The sequence below is a fragment of the Papio anubis genome, chromosome 3 (assembly GCF_008728515.1).
Source record: "Papio anubis isolate 15944 chromosome 3, Panubis1.0, whole genome shotgun sequence".
Lineage (NCBI taxonomy): Eukaryota > Metazoa > Chordata > Mammalia > Primates > Cercopithecidae > Papio > Papio anubis.
In genome coordinates this window covers 124,785,375-124,813,276 of record NC_044978.1, presented here as the reverse complement: position 1 = coordinate 124,813,276, position 27,902 = coordinate 124,785,375, and the positions used below count along the sequence as shown (strand labels likewise).

At 34.4% G+C, this 27,902-nt stretch overlaps 1 protein-coding gene across 1 annotated transcript in view; it reads right to left on the bottom strand.

Annotated features, from left to right (window-relative positions):
- CFAP299 (cilia and flagella associated protein 299) overlaps nucleotides 1–27,902 on the bottom strand; it is a 470,370-nt gene that overhangs the window by 77,264 nt on the left and 365,204 nt on the right. Inside the window, exon 3 of the mRNA XM_031664547.1 lies at nucleotides 13,117–13,259. Coding sequence (XP_031520407.1) covers nucleotides 13,117–13,259 — 143 coding nt within the window. The remainder of the gene's footprint in view (nucleotides 1–13,116; nucleotides 13,260–27,902) is intronic.

Sequence of the window (27,902 nt, the reverse complement as noted above, 5' to 3'; positions counted from 1 at the left end):
ACAAAAAAGTGGACTATTGAAGTCCTCTATTATTACTGTATTGCTATCTCTCCCTTCAAATCTGTTGATATTTGGTTCATATATTTAAGAGCTCTGAGTGCATATTTTTAAAAATTATATCCTCTTAATTGGCCTCTGTATCATTCTATTATGAACTTCTTTATTCTTTGTGAAAATTCTCTATATAAAGTCTATTTTATCTAATATAAGATTAGGTACTCCTGCTCTCTTTTAATTATTATTTTCATGTAACATTTTTTTCATGAAAATGTATTCATTTTCATCCTGTTTGTGTCCTTAGAGGTAAACTGAGTGTTTTGTAGGCAGCATATGGGTGGATAATGTTTTCTTATCCTTTCAGCCACTTTTTTGATTGGGAAATTTTACTATTTACTTATATAGTAATTATTGATAGAGAGGACTTTTAATTGTCATTTTGTTGTTTTCTGAACATTTTATAGTTTCTTTGTTCTTTTCTTCTTCTCTTGTTGTTTTTCTTTATGATTTCATGATTTTTATAGTGGTATGCTTTGATTCCCTGTCTTTATATTTTCTGTATCTTGCACAGGTTTTAATTTGTGTTTACCATGAGGCTAATATACGCCATCTTTAGTTATAACAGTCCATTTTCACATGATAAAACTTAAGTTCAATCACATACAAAAACTCTCAACTTTTCTTCTTCATTCCTCTCATATACTTAATGTTATTAGGGGTCAAAATTTTTAACTTTTAATATTGTATATTTATTAGCAAATTATTGTAGTTACAGATATTGTTATGCATTTCTCTATTAACTTTTATATGAATTGAACATGATTTATGCATCACCATTATTATCATTATTATCATTATTATATTATTTCTGTTTCTATCTCCTTACCTTAAACAAAGAGGTTTATAATTTTTTGTATTTTCATGCTTCTAATTAGCATCTATTTGTGTCCTCTTCATCTTGAAGAATTCCCTTTAGCATTTCTAATAAGGCAGGTCTTGTAATGAGCTCTCTCAATTTTTGTTTGGGAGTTTTTCTCTCTCCTTCATTTCTGAAGGATAGCTTTGCTGGTATATTCTTTTTGGTTGGCGGCTTTTTCTCTTTTGATATTTTGAGTATATTATCTTATTTTCTTCTGTGCTACAAAGTTTCTGCTAAAGGTATACTTACAGTCTTACGGTGATTATCTTGTATGTAATGAGACACTTTTTACTTACCACTTTGAACTTCCCTTTTCCTTCGACTTTTATAATTTGATTACAATGTATCTTCATGTAGACCTCTTTAAATTCAACCTACTTCGGTTCTTTGGGCTTCATGAATCCAGCTTTCCATTTCTTCTTTGAGACTGAGGATGTTTTCCATCATTATTGCTTTAAATCACTTTCTACCAATTTTTTTCTCTATTCTCCTTCTATAACTTTCGTAACACATATACTGATTATCTTGGCAGAGTTGCATAAGTTTCTTAGGTTTTCTTCAGTCTTTTTCATTCTTTTTTCTTGCTCTTCTGATGGAACAATTTAAAATAACCTGTCTTTAAACCTACTGATTTTTTATTCTGCCTGACAAAATCTGCTGTTGAGACCTCTAATAAATTTTTCATTTTGGTTATGGTGTTCCTCTGCCTCAAAATTTCTCGTTAATTCTTTTTCATCATTTCTATCTCTTTATTGAATTTCTCATATATTTCATCTATTGTTTTCCAGATTATGTTTAGCTGTCTATCCACGTTCTCTTGTAACTCACTGAGCACCTTTAAGATGATTATTTTGAATTCTTTTGCAATTCACAGATCTCCATTTATTTTGGGTTGGTTACTAAAAAAATGTTCTACTTAGGTTTTGTTATGTTTTCTTAATTCTTTGTATTCCTTGTAGGTTTACTTTGTTGTCTTTATCTTTAAAGAAGCAGATACCTCTTCCAAACTTTATGTACTAGTCCAGACTCAGAGAGGTGTACACTGGTCAATAGTGCTTAATATGAGGCAAGATAGAGGCCAACTCAACAAGGAGCACACTGTAAGGCTGGGAACTTACTGGAAACTTTCCTCCCTTCTGGAGGAAAAGCCTCAGTTCTGTGCTTTTTCCAATTTTATAGAGCAGTACCAGCTATAAGATGATGTTTGTCTCCTTTCTTTGTTGCGCACCTTTCCAGAAGATTGAGCTCTGCTGGTTATTCAGTGCTTGTTATGATGCAAGATAGAAACTGGCTCCCTCCGTGGAGGGAGCTTCACTTCCTTCCGTCTTTTCTGGAGGAAGAACCTCTGTTATGCACCTTTTTTCCAATCTTACAGAGCTGTTAGCGGCTGCCCTCCCTTCCTTGGAACTGGGCTCTGCCAGTCCTTCAACACTCAGTATGAGATGAGAAAGAACCTCAGTCCATAGAGGGTTCTGAAATGCCTAATAAAATTCCCTTCACTTTCTTCCTTTTCTCCTAGAGATACAACCTCAGTTCTGTGCCTTTTCCTTATCTTGAATAGCAATGCTGGCTGCGAGGGAATTCTCTTCTCTTTTCTTTATTTCTAGTTGTTTAGAGGACTGGGATCTACAGGTTGTTCAGTGCTCAGCATGAGGCCAAAAGGAATCCAGCTCCAAGAAGGGCACCCTGCAAAGGCAGGAGGCTAGGCGGCCAGGCATACACTGCAATCTCACTTTTCCCACTATGGGAGAAATCATGTTCTAAGGCAAGCTTCTCAGTGCTAAACTAAGGTTGTTTTCGGGAGGAACCCACATAGATAAAGTAAAATTTCCTCTTTTTTTTTTTTTGAGATGGAGTCTCGCTGTGTCACCCAGCCTGGAGTGCAATGATGCGATCTTGGCCCACTGCAACCTCCGCCTCCTGGGTTCAAGCGATTCTCCTGCCTCAGCCTCCTGAGTAGCTGGGACTACAGGCGCCCGCCATCATGTTCGGCTAATTTTTTATTTTCAGTAGAGACGGGATTTCGCCATATTGGCCAGGCTGTTCTCAAACTCCTGACCTTGTGTTCTGCTTGCCTCGGCCTCCCAAAGTGCTGGGATTACAGGCGTGAGCCACTGCGCCCGGATGATTCTATTTCTTAACTGCATTCTGAATTTCTCCTCAAAATATTTTGGCACTAATACTGTTGTTATATTGACTTTTTTTTTTTTTTTTTTCTGGAGAAACAAGAGCTATGACTTTCTACTTTGCTGTCTTGCTGACATTCCCCCACCTTCTCCCAAAGCAATAATTCTTATTTAAATGAACTCATTTCATGTATTTATGCAAAAGACATTCAAGAAGACTTCCTAATTTGGAGGTATTTTCATGAACTTCAAGCCATTTCCATCCTCTCTTCCCTCCTTCCTTTCTTGTTGAATAGATTGTTTTCCCCCTTTCTCCCCCCTTTCCTCCTTCTGTTTCTCCTTTCTTTCCTCTTTCATTTTTCCCATCCTTCATTTTTTATGTTCATTTTCTGAACTTTCTTGACAGTGCATCACAGTCGAAGGACTTTGGTACTCAGTTTATCCTGGAATTTAAACAATAGAATCCTAAGGGTTTGACTTTGTAGACGCCCAATTGCATGAATGATAGTGAAGAGAGATTACAGGAACTAATAAGAAGGTATGTTGGCATTCTGAATGACTTGACTTTTCATGTTTGGACTCATTTATCACTTTATTTATTTGAATATAAGAAATGGAGGAATGGTTGAATTCTGTGTTATGACTAGAGAAGCTGAACAACTTTAATAAGTGCCATTAACCCATTTCATTAAATTTTGGCACAGTGGTGCATACACATGTTACCAGATTGTAAGGTATGTTCATTAATTAAAATTACACATCTTGAGGGCTTATCTGCTTCACTCACACTCTTTAAAAATAATATGTAAAAAATAAATAAAAATTAAACATAAATTTCAATTGAAAGTAAAAATGCTGAGTGTTAAAACAAATGAAAATACTAAGATGAGATTTTTTAGAGCCATGTAATCAACAAGTTAACATTATACAGCCACTTCTACAGCTAAATTTACATGTAATTCTTCTAATGTGTAATGGTCAGGGAATCAAAAATAGATAAATATACAGCATGCTGAAATGTTAAACAAAAATTGGACTATGGATTAGGAGACCTAAGATCTAGTCCCATTTTTGTTACATCTACCCTTTTGTCCGTAAGCAAGCTAATTATTTCTTCATTTGTGGGGTTAACACTTAAGCATCTCTAGATTTTAGATTTCCAATTATCACTAGATTCCTAGGGCTACCCAAGTTGCTAATGTTGGACCACTGCACAAATTCTTCCTGAAATATCCTGATTTACATATACTCCAAGAATAGGAACTGATATTTCCTGATACCCCAGAGAGCGAAATGTGTCCCCTGAAGCATCATTTACCTTGGCGATTTTATTGTGTGGTGTCCATGGAAATGTTATCTAAAGAATAATGATCATGGTACATCCTTATTTCTTTTATTAACCCAAATGATATGGTCATCATAAGACCTGAGACAGGGAAGTTGTAGGACAGTAGAGATATTAATTAATGTCCTCAAGTTTCTTTTTACCACATCAAATAAAATTAAGTTTTCCATGGAAATAATGGGTTTGAAAATTTGTGACATGACCTGACAAACTATCTCTGATAAGACAATATCTCAAGGAAAATGATTCTGAGTTCTAAACAATAAACAATTTAATTTTGGTGCATAACTTATTTCTACATTGAAAGTTGTGTACAATTCAAGCAAGCTCCACTTACAGCTTTAACTATACTTAAATTCTGTTACCACAAGTACTATCCTTTCTTCTAATTTAGAAAATTTAATGAAAATAACTCTGGAAAGCAAGGCTAATTTGCTACTAATATACTTTCTTGTAAAATGTAAATTTTAAAGAAAAAATAGAAAAACAAGTAGGTTTATATAAATACACAAAAGTTAGTTCATACTAGTTTAGGTGCTACACAATTTTGTTAAACAAGGAAAATATATCCTTTTAGAGGAACAGTATAGCAAGTCTTCTTTAACCAACAGGTCAAACTGAGCATCACTGATAATGGGACAACTTGACATTAGGTGCTTCCTGATATGAGGTAATATGTAATGGATAAGTTCTTGTCTAAAAAAATATTTATACTGAACAAAATGAAGCGTTCACAGATATCTCCCAGTATAAAGAAAATACAGAGATAAGAGAAATGAGTCACATATTACCACAAGGAAACAACCAGACAAGTTCAGAATGTGGAACAATCTAAAAGACAAGGGTCCTGTGTTTTTAAAAAGTCAATGTCATCACAAAGAAAAGAATATTTGGCTGGGAAGTATGGAGAGAGGTGCTCTTTTAAAGAGAAAGACAGTCAAGAGACACAAGCAATGTAATTTTTATACATTGATTGAACGATGATTCACACAAGTAGCTACAATACATTTTGGACATAATTAAGAAAATTTAAATATGAGCTAAACATTAGATGATAGTAGAAAATAATTATGAATTTTTTTATCTAGAATAATGTGATGTTATGTAGAAGGATGTCCTTATACTCAGGAGATGCAAGATGAAATATTTTAGGGTGAAATCTGTAAGCTACTTTCAAATGGTACAAACATAGACACAAACACACCAAAATACCAAACGATAATTAAAGCAAATTTGGAAAAATGTTAACAATTGTTTTGTCTAGGTTGTGAGTATATTGGCCTTCATTGTACTATTCTTTGAACTTTTCCAAAACTTAAAAAGAATTATTAATAAAGAGTTGGAAAAGTTGCATAAAAATTTGAATGTATTTAATGTCACTGAACTGTACACTTGAAATGGTTAAACTGTTAAATTTTATGTTGTGTATTTTTGACCAAAAATGTTTAAAAGTTGGAAAAAATCTCATGTAAAGAGTAATCCTGTCTTAACCACAGTCAGTGTCAATAAACTAGAGGTTTTGTGAGATCTCTAATTATTCACTTAAGGTTTATCCAGAGACACAATCTTCAAGGAAACACATTCTAGACAACTAAAGAAACTACCAAGTGATTGCTCTGGGATTCTGACTTTTTGTTTTAAAGCAATGGACCAAACTGCATGAATAATTTCTATCGTTAGATGACACAGACAGATACTTTAGTAATGATTCAGTAGGAACTGTTAGTCCTAGTTTATGGGTTATATGCACAGTATATGGCTTTTGGGATCTCTGCTCCATTTCTGAATTTTCCATGAGAGACAGTACTTAATATTTAGCTTGGAATAAAGAGAAGCTAAAATGAGTTAAGTATTAGAAAATTAAATTCATCTGTAAAAGAATTCCAAGTAGATATTACAAAAATTTTTTGAACCACAGTTCAGAGGATATGAATAGATTCTAAAAGTATCCTGGGACATGATTGAGGTTCAACAAGTCAGGGCCAATGTTTCCCTAAAGACTTTTAGGCTGAAACCACAATTACAGGTCACTTTTAATTCTGTTCAGAACTCTTCCACACACAAAGCTGTGGGGACACTGTAATTCCTACTCACAGTGACTGAAAATGAAAGCCTGGTTATAAGTACAAAGGGGGATTTTCTGCCAAGCTCAATGAAAGAAGGAAGTGGCAAGGGTGGGTACAGGATGGCCAAAATTTCCTAGTCTTAACTGTGGACAGCAGGATTGCTTAAAGTTCTAAAAAATATTCCCAAATTAGGTCTTGTCACATAAGACACATTCCTGCCAAAAAAATATATGACAAGGATTGGGATGTGGATACGAGGTCAAAAGTGACATCTTTACATGTCAAAGTCTTAAATGGAATAATGTACTGAATAATAATAATAATAAATAATGGCAGTGATCTCTGGTTCTAGATTTCTGGTTGTACATGTGTATGTGTCTGTATATAACTTTGGTTAAGCCAGATAACACTTTTATGATACAGGTTCTTTAAGTGTTAAAATGTGAAAAAGGTCTTGTATTAGTCCATTATTATATTGCTATAAGGAAACACACAAGACTGGGAAATTTATAAAGAAAAGAGGTTTAATTGACTTATAGTTCCGCATGGCTGGGGAGGCCTCAGGAAACTTACAATCATGGAAGAAGGCACCTCTTCCCAGGGAAACAGGAGAGAGAATGAGTGCCAGCAGGGGAAATGCCAGATGCTTATAAAACATCAGATCTTGTGAGAACTCACTCACTATCATGAGAACAGCATGGAGAAAACTGCCCCCATGATTCAATTACCTCCCATCAGGTCTCTCCCATGACATGTGAGGATTATATGGATTACAATTCAGGATGAGATTTGGGTGGTGACACAGCCAAACCATATCAGGTCCCTAACCTATAAGGTTTTTGTAAAGAGAAAGTGAAATATTATACACACACACACACATATATTTGTAAGTGTAATACATAATATTTATATATAATATGTAATATATATATAAATTTAGTACAGTGCTTTAGTTGTTATTTAGTACTATGCACAGTAAGTGCTCAGTTAACATCATCATCATTTTTAAGTCATCATTATAATCATCTCAGACTCTGACACAGTTCAACCTTGTAACCACAGTGGTATGGAACAACCTGAGGGAGACCAAGGGCTGAAATTAACTCACTCATAGTGGGTTAGCAAAGAATATCATGACTAGGATAACAGAAAATATGAGCTCTAGAATCTAAGATAGCAGTTTAAACCAGAAGTCACAAACCCAAATGCCTAAAAGAAGCTAGTAGGTACTATGCATGAGTAACTCAAGGGTGATGGTGCATATGTCAATATAGGTGATTAGTCAAGTCTGGGTTAATCTAGTAAAAATATGCCCCATCTGAGGAAGCAGCTGTAGTTTAATTCTAGATGATGGTTGAGATGAGAGAATGCAGGTTCCGTATAAACGGATCTTATAAGTTTAAAGAAAATTTCAAATCCAAGATATTTTGTGGGGAATTTTTTTGTTTCTGAAACATTGACACAATTTTACATACAATTGTGCAGGCCAAATAAAAAATTCTGCAGGCAGATCTGGTCCAATGACTAATTGGTGATCTCTGGTTTCTGGCTTCTTACATCATTCCTATCTAAGATTAGTACTGGTTCTAAAGATTGGGGTGAGATTGAGCCTCTGTGTTGGGGACAAGCAGACCAGCATAGTGTTGCTTGATGGAAATATAGTACGATATGAGTCAGCAATGTGAACCACGGATGTATTTTTGAATTTTCTAGTAGTCACATTAAAAACAAATAAAAAGAAATAGGTAAAATTATTTTAATAATGTATTTTATTTAACTCAATGTATCTATCACATTATTATTTTAACATGTAATATTAATTACTAATAAGATATTTTGTATTTTTATGAGAAGTCTGCAGAATCAAGTGTGCATTTTACACTCACAGTACATCTTAATTTAAGGTTAACCACACGTCAAGTACTCGGTGGCCATATGCGGGTAGTAGTTACCGTACTAGAGAGCACCAGTCTAGAGCATGCTTCTCAAAATTTAATATTGCTATGGTTTGAATGTGTCCCCTCCAAAATTTATGTTAAAACTGGTGTATTAAGTGGTAGGGCTTTTGGAAAGTGATAAGTCATGATAGCTCTGCCTCAGAAATGGATTAGTGTCTTATAAAGAAACTGGAGGGAACTAGTTTAAGCCCTTTTCTGGTACCATCTTGGAAGCATAAAGAAGGCCTCACCAAATGACAATTCTGCCAGCACCTTGGTCTTGGACTTTCCAGCCTCCAAAACCATGAGAAATAAATTTCTGTTGTTTATAAATTACCCAGTCTGTGGTATTTTGTTAATAGCAGTACAAACTAAGACAAATAAGCATATGGAAATATTGAGGATCATGTTAATATACTGATTCTAACTCAGTGGTTGAAAGAGAGCCTGAGATGCTTCACTACGGGTTCATGGACTATACTTTGTGTATCAAGGAGCTAGGTAGTTGTGGTAAGTCTGCTTTAGCTAGCAGGTTTTTGCTCAAAGTATTTCCCCCTCTTTAAATTCAGTGAACCTCTGCTGAAGAGACTAAACTAATATTCTAATGAACAATCGCCATGTTTGAATTTGGAAAAGCATTAATAACTTTAAAAATAGGCAATATTTTAATACTATTTGTAGAAGCCCTGGGTTCATTTACTGCTTTTTTGTTTTTTTTTTTCCTTTTTAAACTTGAGAATCAGCCAATATGTTACCAGAATGCTTTCATAAGAATGCACTTAAGCACAGGATAAGTGCATATAATTCTAACTTCGGGGGCTTGGAACGTTAAACATTTTAATAAAACAGACAATGGGACTTCAAGGGAAATTTGACAATAATACCTTTCAAAGCTTTAGTATTTAAGGTCATTTTCTGGTCAAGGGTATGAATATTTCATGGAAGCTCTAAAAAGAAACACAAAGAAAAATTTTTCATTTCCTCTTGATTATCCTATCTGAGGGATGGGTAGAGCTCTATAGGCAAGCTTTAGATCTTTGTTCAACAAATGCATAAACATGGAAATGTATGCAAATATATGTGGAGCCAAATATAAATGATTCTACATGGTACAGTTGTCCTTGGGATATAAAAGCTTAAACCAGGAATAGTGTTCTAGAGGTGAGCAGTGAATGAGAATGCTGAAGAACTTATCCTCTCTCATCACTGTTTCATTTATGAACTTTAGTAAGTGGTTTACTATTTATTTTATTCTCTCTCCGATGGTAAGAATAATGCTTGTCATGCCCATATCATAGGGAAGTGTGAAGGAACTTGAAACTGTAACCTACTGTCCACTTATAATTACTCACAAGTGTGTCGAAAAGAAAGTACTTAATCTTAAAGACATAGTTAAGATGGAAGCTGAATTGAAAAGATTGCCAAGTGGTCAGGGCCCTTTCTAATGCTGCATTTCGTAATAAATAAATAGTAGCAGCTGTCTATCGACATTTGTGTTTTCCACAGTAAAAATGCAAGACTAGATTCTAATCATAGACACAAGATGTTTGTCTCTACATAGAATAAAAGGCCATGCCAAAAGGTAAGGATATAGAGACTTTATGAAATATTTAATTTTAAATTTTGGCTTCAGTTCTGAATCAAACTAAGTATGGAACTTCATATATCAAAGGGACTTTTTTCCTTAATAACAACTGCCTAACTACCATATTCTATATTAATACTGGGCAGTTAAAGATATGAAATCAAAAGCAAAACTATAATATCCTATAGGACAGTATATTTATGACTTCCAAAAAGGATGGGACTTATTAAACAAAATACAAAAGTGCAAACTGTAGAGGTAACATTTAAAATGCATTAAGATGACTATCAGAACTTCTGATTTCTGACCATCAAAATCAATGAAAAAAAAATAAAAGAAGAACTACACCCAGAGAGATGATATTTTGCAATACACATAAGAGGCAAAGGATTAATCAGTATCCAAAAATAAATAAAAAGAATCATATAATTTACAAGAAAAAGAATAACTCACTTGAAAGAATAGGGAAAGATCTTAACAGGTACTTTACAGAAAGAAAATCTGAACAGCCAATAAAAGATGCCCAATCTAATAAATAATCAAGTAAATAAAAATTAAAACCACACTGAGAGATCATTTATAACTCACTACAGTGGGAAAGAACAGTTTATTAATATCTTGTGTTGGTGAGGATGAGGGTTAACCAGATCACTTATATAAGACTTCTCATGGATACAAAATGATACAACTACTCTGAAAAATAGTTTGGCATAATCTGTACACTCTTTTGTGTTTCTGGCTTTGAATTTTCTATAAATTAAAAAAATATTTATTTTGTATTTCTGCATGAATTTCTTTCAAGGTAACCAAATAAGTGATAAGGAAAAGTTTTTCTCCATAGAAGAATTCAAGCTAAAAAACTCAGGATAAATAATAGAATTATAGATTCACCATTATTCAACCCTTAGTAAAAATATTTAGGTAGCTTTCAATAACAGATGCTAACACCATTGGGTGAAATTTTATGGAAAAATCTTATAATGAAGTAATTAGACTGGCATCACCTGAACCTACTGATTGAGCCCAGGAGATCTAAAATTGGGGCAATACTCAGTATAGAGCATCACATATTAAAATTTCTTACTTAGAAAAAAATTATACTCCATTTTATCAAATCAGTTTATAGGGAATAGAGGAATATAGACAGTAGAACAAACAGCATGATTTTACTGGATCAGTAAAATCCAGAATGTGACACATTTGAGGACAATGACTTTTAGGACCTGGTTTCTCCAACAAATCAATAATGTAGAAGATAAAGAGAATGAGGGGGACCACTGTAAAAAATAAATAAATAAATAAATAAATAAATAAATAAATAAATAAATACATGCAAGAGGTCAAGATATAGTAAGATGAAATACAATATCACTTAAATTTTGATTGGTCAAATAAACTATAAAAAATAAGTTAGACAGCCAATTAAATTTTATTAAGGGTGAAAATGAAATGTGAACTAGGTATTAGATGACATTAGGAAAGTATTTTGTTAGATATGATAATGTCGAGATGTTTTCCTTAAAAATGTCATCAGATAAAGATCCATGCTGAAGTGTTTGCAGGTGAAATGAGATATCTTACATTTGCTTTAACAAAACAAAGCTGCTAAGATAATAGAATTCACGGTTTTAAATAAATTATTAGTTATAAAGGTGGTGACGAAAAACAGGAGGTCTAGGATAACATCTGGATTTTGCCTTTGGTTTCAAGGGTGGTGCCATTTACCAAGACAGGTGATACAGAAGCAACAGCAGGCTTCAGAAATTAAAATGACTTTAATTTTGAGCATAAGTTTTAAGAGTCACAAAGGGCTTGATTGTGTTTGGATACTATAAATTATCAGCAGCCATCCACAGCTTTGTGAAATTTCCTAACATTTCCTTCAGCAGTACCCAGGGGTGTCGCAACAAGTGCAGTGAAAAAAATGTCTGGATCAATCTACTTTGGAATGTTAGTAGGTCAGATACAACCAAAGACTGAAAAGACATGGGCAGTGGGGATTATTGCAAGAGAGAAGTTAAATGAAACGTTATTCTAGGTAGGATAAGAAAGAGCTAAGTCCATTAAAGTGGTGATGGGAGTCAGGCTCGGTGACTGACGCCTGTAATCCCAGCACTTTGGGAGACTGAGGATGGTGGATCACCTGAGGTCAGGAGTTCGAGACCAGCATGACCAATATGGTGGAACCCTGTCTCTACTAAAAATACAAAAAGTATCCAGACGTGGTGGTGTGTGCCTGTAGTCCCAGCTACATGGGAGGCTGAGACAAGAGAATTGCTTGAACTCGGGAGGTGGAAGTTGCAGCGATCCAAGATTGCGACATTGCACTCCAGCCTGGGCGACAGAGAGAGACTGTCTCAAAAACAAACAAACCACAAAAGGGTGATGGGTAAGGAAGTCTTCAGATAATATCAGTAAGGGTCGATAGAGGATAACAGGCATCTCAGAAGAGATAGGTATTGTTATAATCTTCAAATCTGAATATAGCAGTGGAGAGTTAAAGCATAATGCTACTACTAATTTTGGGGTTATATAGTTAAATAAGAGAGAATAAAATGTTTTGGCTTGCATGCTATTTGGAAAGGAGTAGAAGAACCCATCTGTGAATAGATTGGCAGTGTAGAGTAGATGCTAGGTGATAGACAAGGGTTCTAGAATAAAAGGCACTGGTCGGTAGTAAAAAGAATGATGGATGTGAAGGAATGGGTGTCCCAGAATAGGACAGAGATGAGAGAAATGAGGGTGAGCTGATCAGGGGCCAGCAATTTGGCTGGTGACCAAAGAAAAGTGGAGAAAAACATGTTAGATGAGTGGCTCTTGAGCCTTAGGGGCAGACCAAGTCCCAAGTGCTGCAAAAGCCTCATGAGGTTAACAAATTTTAGGCGCTACTTATCATTGAAAAGGAATGTCACTGGGAATTTACTTATCTTGTCTCTGAAAAATCTTTTTTCTCAGGCTGTTAAAGGAAAAACAATGCAACTATGCTTATTCCTTATTTTAAGAGTTAGTTATTTTCATATTAATAATCAGTTGTATCACATTCCTATTATGTATACATTAGCATTTTAGGCACAATGTAGACCATAAAATAAAAAGTCTTTGTTCCTGCCTCTAAGGGTGCAAGAATTATATATAATTCACCTTATATCTGTAGTCCTTGGAAGAAGTCTTTTTTTTCCACTAAAGTAGACTTCGAAATCTTCTGTCTTTAGCCTGTGGGCATAGTCGATGTATCCTGATATCTCTTGACCATAAGAATTTCTGTCACGAATAAAGATCACGGACTGGTAGCACAGAATAGGGAATAAGACAAAAACATAAAAGAGCTGATTTATTATAGAATGCCATAGGATAGAATGATTTAAAACACTAATATGAGTGACCTTAGGAAGCAGGGCTTCTGAAACAGTGGTTATAACATTGAACAGATTCTTTTCCCCCACTGCACCTAAAAACACACGTTACTGGCCTGGTGCGGTGGCTCACGCCTGTAAGGCCAGCAGTTTGGGAGGCCGAAGTGGGCAGATCACGAGGTGAGGAGATCGAGACCATCCTGGCCAACATGGTGAAATCCCATCTTTACTAAAATACAAAAAATTAGCCAGGCATGGTGGTGTGCACCTATAATCCCAGCTACTCAGGAGGCTGAAGCAGGGGAATCACTCGAACCCAGGAGGCAGATGTTGCAGTGAGCCAAGAACATGCCACTGCACTCCAGCCTGGTGACAGAGCAACACTCCATCTCAAAAAAAAAAAAAAAAAAAAAAGACCCACAATAATACAATATTCCATTTGAAAAACGAAAAGAACAGAGATACAATTAACAAATTAACAATTAGTTGTTATTATGCTGATAGTTTTATCTTGATTGCCTACTCTGTTTAGTATTGAATGCTGAGAATACTGTGCTGAAAAGGATTCTCAGGCAAGTTTTTGGCTAAGGGGAGAAAGTGTTGTGATGGTTTAGTTACACATCCCACAGATACGGCAAGAGGAACTAGCATTCTTTGTTATTTCTGTGTGCATTCTTATACAGACTTCAATCATCAGCCCTTTTCATTTTGCCCACATAACTCCATGTAAATTAGTATCCATTTCTCCATGCTTTTAAGCCACTTATTTCTTAATTTACACAGCACAAATTATGAACAAATAGTAACTCAGAGACTTCTTGAGACTCACACTACAGACCAATGTCTAGAAAGGCTGCACCTCCTTAAACAAGGACATGAGCCATAATTTTCAATATTTCATATGTATTCCTAAAGGTACTTGACATCTTTTCACGATCATAATTACTCCCAATGTCAGTTATGTCATATTGGGACACACAAATACACACACACGCACAAGGAGACAGAGACAAAGACAGAGAGAGAAAGCCCCCCCCCCCCATGGAATTATATTAACAGAAAAAGAAAAGTATCCCAAATGTCCTCCGCACTGTCTTTAAATGAGAGATGAACCGAACTTATTTCTCCAGCAGAATGGCAGACTAGATATTGTGACTGACCTTCCTACTAAAAACAAATAAAAATTCTGAATAAAATCTAAAACAATAACTTGTAAAACGCATTGATGCCCTGGCAAGGAAAAGAAATATTCAGATTCCAAAAACTAAGCGAAAGCAGGAACCCAGAGAGGAGAGCAGGGCCTTAAAATAATCTTTGTTTCCAGCCTCAGGGAATTGGAGCAAGGTATCCATGACCTTGTAGGGTGAGGATGCAGGAAACAAATTCTACCTTTCAGAGACAGAGGCTCATAGAACTTATTGCCTCAACAGAAAGCTGAGAAATCCAAAATGCATGAAGTACTATATCTTCAATGAATCCAGAAAATATAAGAACTATCCAAGAACAGTATGCCAGGGAAAATTCTTTCCAGTGAGCAAAATATAAACATCTTCAGACCAAAAGAAATAATGAGGGAATTGACTAACAAGATCATTGCTCCAAGAAATTCTGCAGGATATATTTCAGGCAAAAGGAAGTGATTCTAGCTGTCGAGTCAAAGATAAAGAAAAAATAATAATCAAAGAAAGTTGGAAATACAGAGGTAAGTAGAAACAAATATTGACTGTATAAAACAACAATAACGGCTTCTTAAATAAAAAGAATAATGTGTTTAAAATGTTTGAAATAGACATATGTTTGGAGGAAGTGATTAAAGTGTTGTGATGTTCTGGAATTTTTCAGAATGAGGGCAGATGTATTGATCCATTTTAGAATTTGATAGATATGTGTGTATAAATCTAGGATGATTATTAAGAAACAAGAAATAGTATATATGACCTTTAAATTATAGTGGGATATATAAACTTAATGAACCAATTAAATAGAAGGCAATAATGAAAAGGAAAATTATAGAAGAGTCAGGAAAAATAAAATACACAAAATGTAAAGGTAGTGCCATGGGTTCAATTTTGTCCTCCCCAAATTCATATGTTGACACCCTGAACTCTAGTACCACAGAATTGACTGTATTTGAAGACAGAGCCTTTTGAAATGAGAATACATTACAATGAGCATTTTAGGGTGGGTTCTAATCCAAGTTGATTGTGTAAATGTGGACACACAGAGAGACGCCAGGGTGCACGCGCACAGAGTCAAGACTATGTGAGGACACAGCAAGAAGATGGCCATCTGCAAGGAAAGGGAAAAGAACCCTCATAAGAAACCAAATCTGCCAACACCTTCAATTATCTTGGACTTCCAACTTCCAGAACTGTGAGAAAATAAAATTGCTTTGCTTAAGGCATTGTCTGGGGTATTTTGTAGTGGCAGCCTTAGCAAACTCATACAGATTATAATAAGTTAAAATAATTAAGTAATCGCAATAAGTATAAATGACTAAATGTTTAAGTTAAAAACAAGCTTATTAGCATATATATACATAAATAACATGAAACATAATTACACTTAAAAGTTGAAAGTTAGATAATCAAAAAACTTATATACGGGAGAGTTTTCATCCAAAAAGAGCAGTTATCAGTATACTAATATTAGACAAAATGATTTTTAACATAAAAACCATTACTAGGGATGGAGCTTCACTACATAATGATACAAGGTTAATGTCATAGAAAAATATAACAATTCAAAATTTGAATGAATCTTTAGAAACAAAGTTTCAAGATATTTAAAGCACAAATTGATAGAACTAGAAGGATATATAGACGATTCATTATCCCTTTGGTGAATTCATCTCCATTATTTCTAGATGAAGCAGAAAATGAATACATAAAAATTAAAAAATTAATATCGATTTAAAGGACTTAAAAACAAACATGAAGGCTTGATGTTTATCATAGGCTAGTACCAAAATTTCTTTACACTTCAATGTTCTTGTAAGTAAAATGACTGAGAATCTAAAATTATATACATTTGGCCATAATTTCACTATTTTATGTTACGATATATAGCCTTTTTGTGTCAGTTAAATCCCCTTTTCCCCAGAAACTTGATTAAATTTATTTCAAAACTCTCTTCTCCAGCTCTGTGAGAGTTAAATGTCTTCTCTGATTTTTGTGAATTCCTAGTTTTCTGATGATGGAGGACTTTAAGTGAGGTCAAATGGAGTATAAATGTGAGTCCCTCTAGAATCATCATATATAGCCCTGAGCAAGTCACTCAAACTCTCTCAATGTCTCACTTAGATTCATTAGTCCTGTGCTCTTAAGCAACTTCCGAAAAACATCCAGCAAGTTTCTACCAAAAACAAGACAAAACAAAAACAAACAAAACAACAGAATCCTGTTTAGACCTGAGCAGTTAGCTAGTTTGGCCACTGAGCAGCCTCTTTCTTCATGATTCTCCTTCAACTCTGTCGAGCAACGGAACACTCCCTGACTGCCTGGAACTGCTCAGCTTACATTTATGTGCTGTCGGGGTCATCTGCCCTGAGCACCCAATTCATAAACATCATGCAAATACTGTTATTTATTTTCTCAGTGAGAATTCTGGTTATTAATTATTGTATCTATGATTTTTAAATTTTCCACCAAAAACATGCCCAATTAAAATTTTTAAACCTAAACTTCTCACCGCAAAAAAGATACTCATCTGGGGCTGTTTTTACACAACTCTGTATAGAACAAATGTGAATTCTTTCAATATGTCTTTCCAAGTGTGGTTACGTATGTGCAAAAGTATAAGAAGATGTGGGAAGATTTTTAAGAAGACTTTTTAGTAAAATTTTTTAAAAGTTTGCTAAAATATTTATCCAATGAACACAATGCTTTATTAAATTATTTTTAAAATTTGATTGGAACTGTTAGTATGTGGTAATTGCTGACAAATTGTCAGGAAATTACAACTCAAGATTTAATTTTAGAAATACATCTTTTAAATGGCATGGTTCGGGATTATAGAGGCAGAAGAGGTGATAACACTGATAATCAGACAGATGTGGTGGCAGATATTAATTATTGTCAAGAACTTCAGGGCTGGTTGAAAGTTCACTGCCTTATTTATATTTTGTGAATTGCCTAAGAATTTGAATGAAGTTAAACTAACAGTCTCAGTTAATCGTGTATTCCTTTCAAAATGTATATTTTTCTCCAGAGTTAATAGTAATTATTTCTTCTAGGAATACTTGTTATCGTTTATGAAGAAGCCAGTATATTCTGAGTGAAGTTTTAAGAGCTTCACATTCATTATCTCATTTAATTGTGTCAAACATTTTATAATGGCTAGATGGCATTATTATCCTCATTTTATAAAGGTGGGAAATGAAAGCATTAAGAGTTTTGGTAACCCCCAAGGACATGTAGCTAGAGAGGGGAGCACCCAAACTCACACCCAGGTTGGCTTCCCATGATACTCAGGTTCTTATCTACTGCATGATGGATAACTTAGATTCAAATGCTGGCTCTGTCACCTACTTACTGTGTGACACTGATAAGTTAGTAATACGTTTTAAGATTTAGTTTCCTCTATACTAAAATGGTCATAATAATACCTAAATTGGTGTGTGAATTAAATAACACTATTTTGCTAAGCACTTGGTAATGCCTGGTACATGGCAAGCACTCAATAAATAGTATCTATTGCTTTTGAAAAGTTTTGTCATTAATGTTGCTACTGTATTTGTAGCATGTTAAGAGTTTTATAAATTACTTAGGGGATATGGAAATGGAATAATCGTATCAGAATCCCATTGCCTGGTGTATATAGTTATGTCAAGGTTGCCCTACATGGTTCAGTTTCTTTCTTAAGTTTACTTATTCACAGTTAAAACTTTTGATATAATTTGAAGCTAAAATTGAAACAAGCTTTTTAGTTATTATATATATGTGTGTGTGTATATATATGTGTGTATATATATACACACAAGACACACCCAATTGATCATAAAACCACTATTCTGGCATCCAGAATGGGGTGCATAGATCAAAAGAGCCCCTTGAAGAATTAGGTTTATTTCAGCCTGAGTGTGATGTATTTCAGTAACTGAAAGCTTTATTATTCAGAGCCCTCTACAGCCTTAAGAATAATTTTAAAATGTAATAAATAATTGCTTAGGCTTACCTAATAACATTTTTAAGTAATAGCTTTATTGAAGTATAGTTTACATAACATAAAAATTCACCCTGAAGTTTAAGTGTACAATTCAATGATTTTTAGTGAATTTATGGAGTTGCACAACACAACTCAGATTTGAAATATTCTCATCACTCCCAAGAGATCCCTTATGACATTTGTAGCCATCCCTGTCTCCATCCCCAGCCCCAAGCAATCACTAATCTACTTTCTATCTCTATAGATTCCCTTTTCTGGATTTTTCATAAAAGTGGAATCATACAATATATGATCTTTTTCATTCTAATAACATTTTTAATCACAGTTAATTTCCCAAAAGACACATGAAAATGATACTTTATATATTAAAGGGCTTTTAAAAATGATGATGTTATGTTTATAAAGGAAAAACTTCCAAAATTCATATTTTCCTTAGATAAAACCCTTTAATACTATCTAGAACAAGTCAAGCTACAACCAACAAAAGCATAAAAAAAATCAAATGCTATTCGTTTGAAGCCACAAATACTGATCTGTTTATTAGCAACCTAAGCAGAAAATACTAGTTTTTGTTTAACCATGTAATAAAACCTCACAAGAACAAGCAATGAAGAAATACCAAGACACATTGCTTCTGATATTGAAGTGGCAAATAAGACACCAAGGGGCATGTAGAATCTGATATTTTATTGAGGTAGCCTTTGACCTCAAAAGTTGAACCAATGTTAGTTGAAAAGACTTATGCGATACTTAGTTAGGTCCTCATTACCTCTCATATATTGGAAAAAGATGAATTAAAGTAAAATTCAGACCATTAATATATCATTTGGATCTTTGGCTGCTTGTCTTTTCCCAGAAGTGGATTAAAATACAAATTCATAAACTTGTTATAAGCTGAGTACATGTGTTGCCTGATTTTTCTTGCCAAATACTAATGAGGGGACATAAACCTGATACATCGAAATGGGACTTTATTGACAGTGAAGCCAAAGTCACTTAAAAAAAAAAAAAAAAAAAGCATACTAAGCAGTATGTTGCTGTACTAAAACTGAAACAGCCTTTTCCAGGGAATGAGACCTGTCAAACAAAGCTAAGTTGTTGTGTTACCCAGAGACCAGACTGTCAGTGTGCTCTCTGATAGAGATAAATGAAGGAATCATTATGTGCTAGAAATTTAAAACTCTGGAATGTTCTAATGAATCATTAATTTTAGGGACTCTTCTTTTGGTTTCAGAACGTAAGTGATTTTTGCAAATGGAGACTAAGTTCTCTAGGAATCGACAATTGTTTTCTAACATTTAAAAATGCCCATCATTTTAAATCTCACTGCAACAAGTTATTTTTGGAATGTTTTGTGCTGATAACTATTTTTAAATTCTATATTCTCTCAGTCAATTGCAGTTTTACATATATGTAAAATATATATAATTTTCACTATTCATGCAATTCACAGGGTTATATTTAGCACAGTTCTTTGTCTTTCTTATTGGAGGCTTGGGCTCAGAACAAGCACACTATTATTTCCACATTGTTGGCCAAAGCAGGTTGCAGGCCAGTTCAGATTGAAGAGGCAGGGCAGAGTGACTTCTCTTGATGGGAGGAGCTACCAAGTGTCATTGCAAGGGCTCATGGATAAAGGACAAAGTGGATAATTGTAGCCACTTTGTAATCTGTAGTTATTTACCATAAGAAACTACGAATTTTGCATATAGCTGGCTTGTTCATTTTGCAATGATTGCAGATTGATTTCTCAGGGGGAATCATTGATTTTTTTTCTCTCCTAGATTATAAGACATATCTATATTTTAAATGGCTTTATTTATTTATTAATTTATTTATTATATTTTTCGAGATGGAGTCTGGCTCTGCTGTCCAGACTAGAGTGCAGTGGCACGATTTCGGCTGACTACAACCTCTGCTTCCCAGCTTCAAGTGAGCCTCCTGCCTCATCCTCCCGAGTAGCTGGGACCACGGGAACGCCACTGCTCTGAGCTAATTTTTGTATTTTTAGTAGAGATGGTGTTTCACCATGTTAACCAGGCTGGTCTCGAACTCCTGACCTCAAATGATCCACCCACCGTGGCCTTCCAAAGTGCTGGGATTACAGGTGTGAACCACTGCGCCTGGCTAAATGGCTTTATTTTGAATTACCGGTGAAATTAGGAATAATTTAAGAATATCTTGTCTCACAATTAGTATCCAAAATGTTCTAGAATGTCCAGGGATTGAAAATTTTTAAAAATCAAGCTTTAACTACTTGGAAGAAGAAAATGAAATTATTATATTTATGTATGAACTGGTAATTTACTTAGAAAATCCAAAAGAGTGAACTGAAAAACTTCTAAGAGAGTTCAATAAGTTGATCCAGTACAAAATATTTATACAAAAAATAGATGGATTTTATGCTAGTAATAACCCATTAGCTATTGTGCATGCAATCTTCACTTGCATTATTTTTTATTAGAATTATAACATTTTGCAAAACATTTTTGTAAAATGAATTTCTAGAATAACATAAACATGAAATGAAAAGAATACATTGTTGAACAAAAGTTATGAAATAACTGTGCTGAAATTCTAAGCAAAACACAAGTGGGTATCTTTCACTACTTAAAATTTTAGCTTGAAGAACAAATGGTTAAGAATAAGATGATTTATAAAGGAGAAATAAACACTATTAGACAAAATAGCTACAATAATTAGAACACATATCATTGGTACAGTGATGGATATAGATCAATGAAAAATACTTCTGAAACACACCCATGTACACAAATATGTGTGCATATAATATATATGCTTTCCATAAGTTGATTTTGTTTATATTTTCTAAATTTCTAAAACAAATATCTACTCTTTCTTTGACTGCACAATTCCAAAATCTTGTCTTTATCCACTGTTTTCTGACCTCCATCACTTATCTTTCTAGCTAACATATTCAATCCAATAATCCTTTCAGCTCTTTGGAGCCACTAATTCATTAAACCATCACATTTTAGTATGCTTGTCTTCTTTATTTGCTCATTTTTTCTCTTTATTAAATTTAGATTCCATGGTGCAGCATCAAAATTGTTCAGTTGTGTAGCACTTCAAATTTCTTGCACACATCCTTCTATTGTACTAGTGTAGAAAATTCTGATACCGTTTCAACCCAATTTTCCTTTTCTGTTTTTTTTTTTTTTTTTTCCGTAGCAACAGCTGAGTTTGGCTAGAAAAGGAAACTATGATGACTGGTCTCAGTAAAAATTAATGAGCATAAACTCCCACACTCCCAATTTCTTTACATATCTTCTCTCTCATCAAACTTTCACGAATACCCTTTCTCACATTCAATTATTTTCTCTCTGGAAATACCAACAATCAGAACAGAGCCACTGTGTCTTCCTCCCATCAGATGTGCAGATCCATCTGCACCTAGATCTGTGTTCTTCCTTTCATCGTGTTATAAGGGCTTGGATATCCATGCTTCTATCCAAGATGTCTCTCTTTTTGTGCATTTGATCTCATTTCATCTCCTGTTACTTTCACATAATTGATTTCTTATTTACTTTGTGTAAGTTCATTACTATTAACATTTAACCATTCTTCAATATCTACTATTTGAAAAAGAAAGAGGCTCATTACAGTCCCGCATGTCTGCTTCCCCTTATAGCAGAATCCTCAGGATTTCTTTAGCTATTACAGTCATTTTCCTGCAGCACTCTGCTGAAATAGCTTTGTTTCTTACACCAACTGTTTTATCTTTCTAAATCCAAAGGTCAATTTTCATTTATAAAAAATTTTACTTGAACTCCAAGTGGCATTTGACATAATTGTTCACCACCTTTTTTGTGAAATGTTTTCTGCGTCTGCATCAGTGACACTGTGTATTCTCAAGATTTTCTTCTGCTTCCCCAATCTCTTCTTAATTGGCTCCTTCTCTTCTTCCTGACCTCTAAATTTTGGAATTCTCCCAGGCTTAGTCCTCATCTTTTCTCTGTCTGCATTCACTCACCAGTTGATTTTATCCAGTTCCATGAATTTATTTAATTACCACTTTTTACTCTTTCATGAATTTCAGACTAGTGTGTATATTCTTTTCTCTCTTCTCTAAGGTCTCATAGACAACTAAAACTGAACATGTCTATCACACAACTTCTTTTAATATCCTGTCTCACCACCTCAACCAAATCTTCTTTCCATGTAATATGCAACACTATTTACCTAATTGCTCAGGCCAAAAACCTAGGAGTTCTTCTTGATGCCTACTTTTCATGACACTTCACATTCATTTCAATGCATTCACAAGTCTTGTTGCCTCTACCTTCAACATATATAGTCTGTTTCTTGCATATTTTTCCAACCTAATTCCCACTATTTTCCCCATACCTTATTCTACTCCTGCCATATTGGTCTTCTGATAAAAATGTTTCTGCCTAGGGCCCTTTTGTATGATATGTTTTCTGCCAAAAATGCCCTTTCCTTAGCTATCTAAAAATCTTGGTCTCTCACTTCATATAGATTTCTGCTAAAATTTCACTCCTCTGGAAGTCTTCCTTGGTCTCTCTAACAAAAGTAGCATGTACTTTACAGGTGCTATGGCTTTGCCTTGTTTTATTTTTGTTCATAGCAGCTATATCTATCTGATATTTATTTCTTTATGTTTTACCTCATTTTAAAATTGCCTTTTGTCTGGGCATGGTGGCTCATGCCTATAATCCCAGCACTTTGGGAGGGCGAGGCAGGTGAATCACCTGAGGTCAGGAGTTCAAGACCAGCCTGACCAATATAGGGAAACCTTGTCTCCACTAAAAATACAAAAATCATCTGGTTATGGTGGCGGGTGCCTGTAATCCCAGCTACTTAGAAGGCTGAGACAGGAGAATTAATTGAACCCAGGAGGCAGAGGTTGCAGTGAGCCGAGATCATGCCACTGTACTCCAGCCTGGGCGATAGAGCGAGACTTCGTCTCAAAAAATAAACAAACAAACAAACAAATAAATAAATACATACATAAATTTTTTAAAAAGAAAATAAATTGTCTTTCTTTCTCCTTAGTTTGCAGGGGCCATAAAGGTAGAGACTTTATTTTGTTCTACATGCTATCACGGTGCCTGGTACATACTGGCCATTCAATAACTATTTGCTAAGTGAATGAATTGATGGTATTCCTAATGTGCATGTATCAAAAGGAATAGAATAGAATAACTAGCTGGGTTTCATGTTGCTGAATATTAGAAAGAGAACTTTACACTGATGATGTCATCAAGAGCATTTTCAATAGATGATGAGGCCAACTATGATGAATTAAAGAGTGAATAGAGAAATAAGAAATAAACATATCTTAGATAACCCTTTAGAAATCTTTCGCTGAGAGCAACAGAGAAAGGAAGTTGGTTTTTCTTGAATAGAATGTAGTGTCAAAGGAATCACATAAACTGATAATGCTTCCTTCTTTCCTTTTATCTGTTTGGAAAGCATAGAATCAAACTTTTTGTTTGCCATAAAAACAATTTTATGTTCAAACTTCTCTTTTTGATTTATCTTATTATTTTATTATTCTCTCCCTCTGTCTCTCTCTCTCTGTGTGTCTCCAATTTCTTCATTTTATTGGGTGTTTCTCTAAGTTTATCCCACATAAGAATCACCTGAAAGGCTTGCAAAGCACAGATTGCTGAGTCCCATCCCCAGAGTTTCAGATTCAGTAGGTCTGGGATGATGTCCAAGAATTTGCATTTTTAACAAGCTCTCAGATGATGCTCATTCTGCTGATCAAGGGAATTGCTCTTTGAGAACCATGGTTTTATTTTAATGTGTTTGTGTTTTAGTGCTAACTTGGAACAGGGCAGGAAAGAATAAAGAGAAGAAACAGAAAAGGGAAGAGAAGGCAGGAAGGAATGTTGGGGTCCGCGTGTTTCCTAAACAAAGGAATAAACACACAAGACAACACAAGACAAGACAAACATGGCGGCCGCCTCGAATGGCGCGCTCTGCTTTATTTTATACCGTCGTTTTGTGGAATGTTGCCAAGTCACAAGACACATTGTTGTTTTTCTGACCTTTCCCTGACTTTCTGGATTTTTAAGATGTTTACACATAAACAAGCCCCCAACGCTCTGCTTCGTTTGCAAGAGCAAGACTTATCAGGAATGCCTCGTTTGGGAGCACGTAGTCCTCTACAAAGGAAGTATAAAGATACAATAAAAAAAGTTTAATAATTAAAGAGTCAGCTATATAGGTAGATCTAAATATAAAAATATCTGTCTTCCTTCTTATATTCTTCTCTTATATTCCTGTAATTGCCAGAAGCCCAGATCTATCCTTGTAGAAGCTGACATACATTTAGTAGCACAATCGCAGGCCTATAATAAACACCAGCTGAAGCTTCCTGACAAATCATATCGCCAGGGTTTTAATGATAGAAATTCAACTGTAGTTCCACACTGAGGCTACTGTAACCAACATAACAATGTGCCAGAGAGCCAACATCTGTGATGTCATTCCAATGCCAAAATAATAGATCAACTATAGTAGAAGATGCAGGCTGAATTGAATATCCCTGAAAATGGTACCACCCCATCCCATCCCATCCCGTATTTTCATACTGAAATTATTATTTTGACATGACCCTGTAGCTTACTTGATTTTTCCAGTTGTTTTGATGCTTTGACTGGGTCTTTCACAAGTTATTTTTCTTCTACTTCATGGGTCAGGGTTGCCCAAATACCCAGACCTTCTCTTACACCTTTCAGATCCTGCATAGGCAATCATTCCTTCTTTTTATTTTCCTTTCATTCCAACTATGTATTTTCCCTACATTTTCATAAGTGTAAAATGACATAATTGTGAAATAATGAAATGCATAATGCCTCTCTTATTTTCATCTATTTTCACAAAATGTTAAGAGGTTTAAAAGAAAGAATTTACTGAGAACCACAGGAAACCTTTGATGCAAGTTTCACAAAGAACTTGTCAGTGCCTAGCTCATAGTAGATGCTTAAAAATATTTGTTGAAAGAATGATTAAATTAATACAGAATTAATACATTTCTTAGGCTTCATTACTGGATCCTCTTTAAATATAGGTGCTTCTTAGTTTGGCCAGACACTGTTTTCTTGGACAGTGACTTCAACTACCACTTATACACCGGAAGCTTTTAAATCCTTCATCTCCAGTTTTGAGGTTTTCCTTGATTTTTAAAATTGTGTGTGTTACTGTCTACTACATAATTGTAACTGGATGTAATCCAGGCATTCTAGATTTTTAAAATCATGTCATTCCATAAATTTGTTCTTATGTTTGTTATAAGAACAAATATCTGCATCATCAACCAAAAAGTAGAAGCTTCTGTATTAACTTTGATTTCTTTTACTTTGACATCTAAGTGATCAGATTCTATAAATTCTGCTGATTTTAGCTTCAAGAAATAAGCTTGTCTTTGCTTTGTGTGATGATTGCCAACATCTTATTTCAAACCTCAGTGTTTCCCTGTTGAACTATCATAACTACTTTCCTGGATACCATTCATTCCTCAATCTATCCATCTTCAAAATTAGTTGAGAAATTCTCTAAAATGGAAATCTGCATATGATTCTCCTGTTTTTATTAGCTACTTGGAGTTCTGAAGTGCAATCTCTTTAGTACTGCAGATTGCTCATAATGTCCTACCAAACTACTATTCTAGGACCACCCTCTCCTCTCCCTTACATATATTTCCTTTTGTTTAAGGTATTTAATTTCATATTTATATTTATTTTATTCAATAATGCATTCATATACTTTCTAAAACTCAAATACTAACCTCAAAGTTTTCCAAAATATATAGTACTATCTTTTTCTCCTTCCTCATCTTGGCATCTGTTCCTCAAATGAACCTCCTTTAACTCTGAGTTATTTCTAAATAACATATTAATACTGATATTTCTTAATATTTTTCTTTTTGTTTCTACTTCTAATTATATGGAAGATGATGATTTCTAATGTGTCTCTTTTCCACTCTCAAACCATTCCTACATTTTTTTCTCCTTTTATCCCCCCCCCCATAAAGCTATGCCATAATTTTAGGTTAAAAAGTTAGTCAGTGTTTTCAATTTTTGTACCTTATAAACATTAGCCACAGCTGAGCTATAGAATCAGAAAGGTTAAAGTATTTATTCCCTAGCTATGATTAAATTTTCTTTCTTCAAACTTTTTATTTTCTATTGGGTTGTTTTGACGTTGTACCCCCTCAGTTTATAAGCTTTTAAAATGTTTAATTGACACATAATAATTGTACATATTTATGGGGTACATTGTGATATTTCAATATATGTATACATTGTGTAATTATCAAATGAAGGTAATTAGCATATCCATCACCTCAAACATTTCTCTACGGTGAGATTATTCAGAATCTTCTCTTCTAGCTATTTTAAAATATACAATACATTGTTTTAACAATAGTCCCCCTACTATGCAATAGAACTTCAGAATTTATTCTCCCTCCCTCTATCCTCCCTAGCCTCTGGTAACCACAATTCTCCTCTCTACTTTTATGAGATCAACTTTTTTAGATTCCACATATAGGTGAGATCACACTTACTCCCTTGATTTTCTATGTACCTATCACTCATCCCCTCAAAATTTCCAGCAAAACTGTAACTATCTTCTCAATGTATTCATACTCTGTTTTTATTTTCCTGGGGATGTGCCCTCAGAAGCTCACTGCTTTCTTTTACCTGTACTTGATTTTTTCTAGGTTTCAAAGAGAATGAACTGTCATTTTGGGGAATTCATTTTACCATCGTCTTGGGAATTTCCTCTGTTCCCATCTGAGCTCCCATAAGAGTTTTAAAAATACATGTGTGCCCCATAACATTTTGGTTAACAATGAACCTCATGCACCATGGGGGTCCCATATAACTATAATGGAGCTGAAAATTTCATATCGCCTAGTGACATCTTGATGATCCAGACCCAGTGTAGGCTAGTTTTGTGTTTGTTTTTAATAACAAAGTTTAAAAAGTAAAGAAAAAATAATAAAAACATTTTAAATATGAAAAGCTTATAGAATAATGATATAAAGACAAATATTTTATATAGCTGTATGGTGTGTTTGTGTTTTATATTGTGTTATTACAGGAGAGTCAAAAAGTTTTCAAAATTTGAAATTTGATAAAGTAAAAATGTTATAGTAAGTTAAGGTGAATTTATTATAGAAGAAAGAAAAATGTTGTTTTATAAATTTAGTGTCACTTAAGTGTACAGTGTTTATAAAGTCTACCATAGTGTACGGTAATGTCCTAGGCCTTCATATTCACTCACTACTTACTGACTCACCCAGAACAACTTCCAGTTCTACAAGCTCCATTCACGGTAAATGCCTTATACAGGTGTACCATTTTTTATCTTTTATACTGTTTTTGTTTTGTTTTGTTTTTGTTTTTTTGA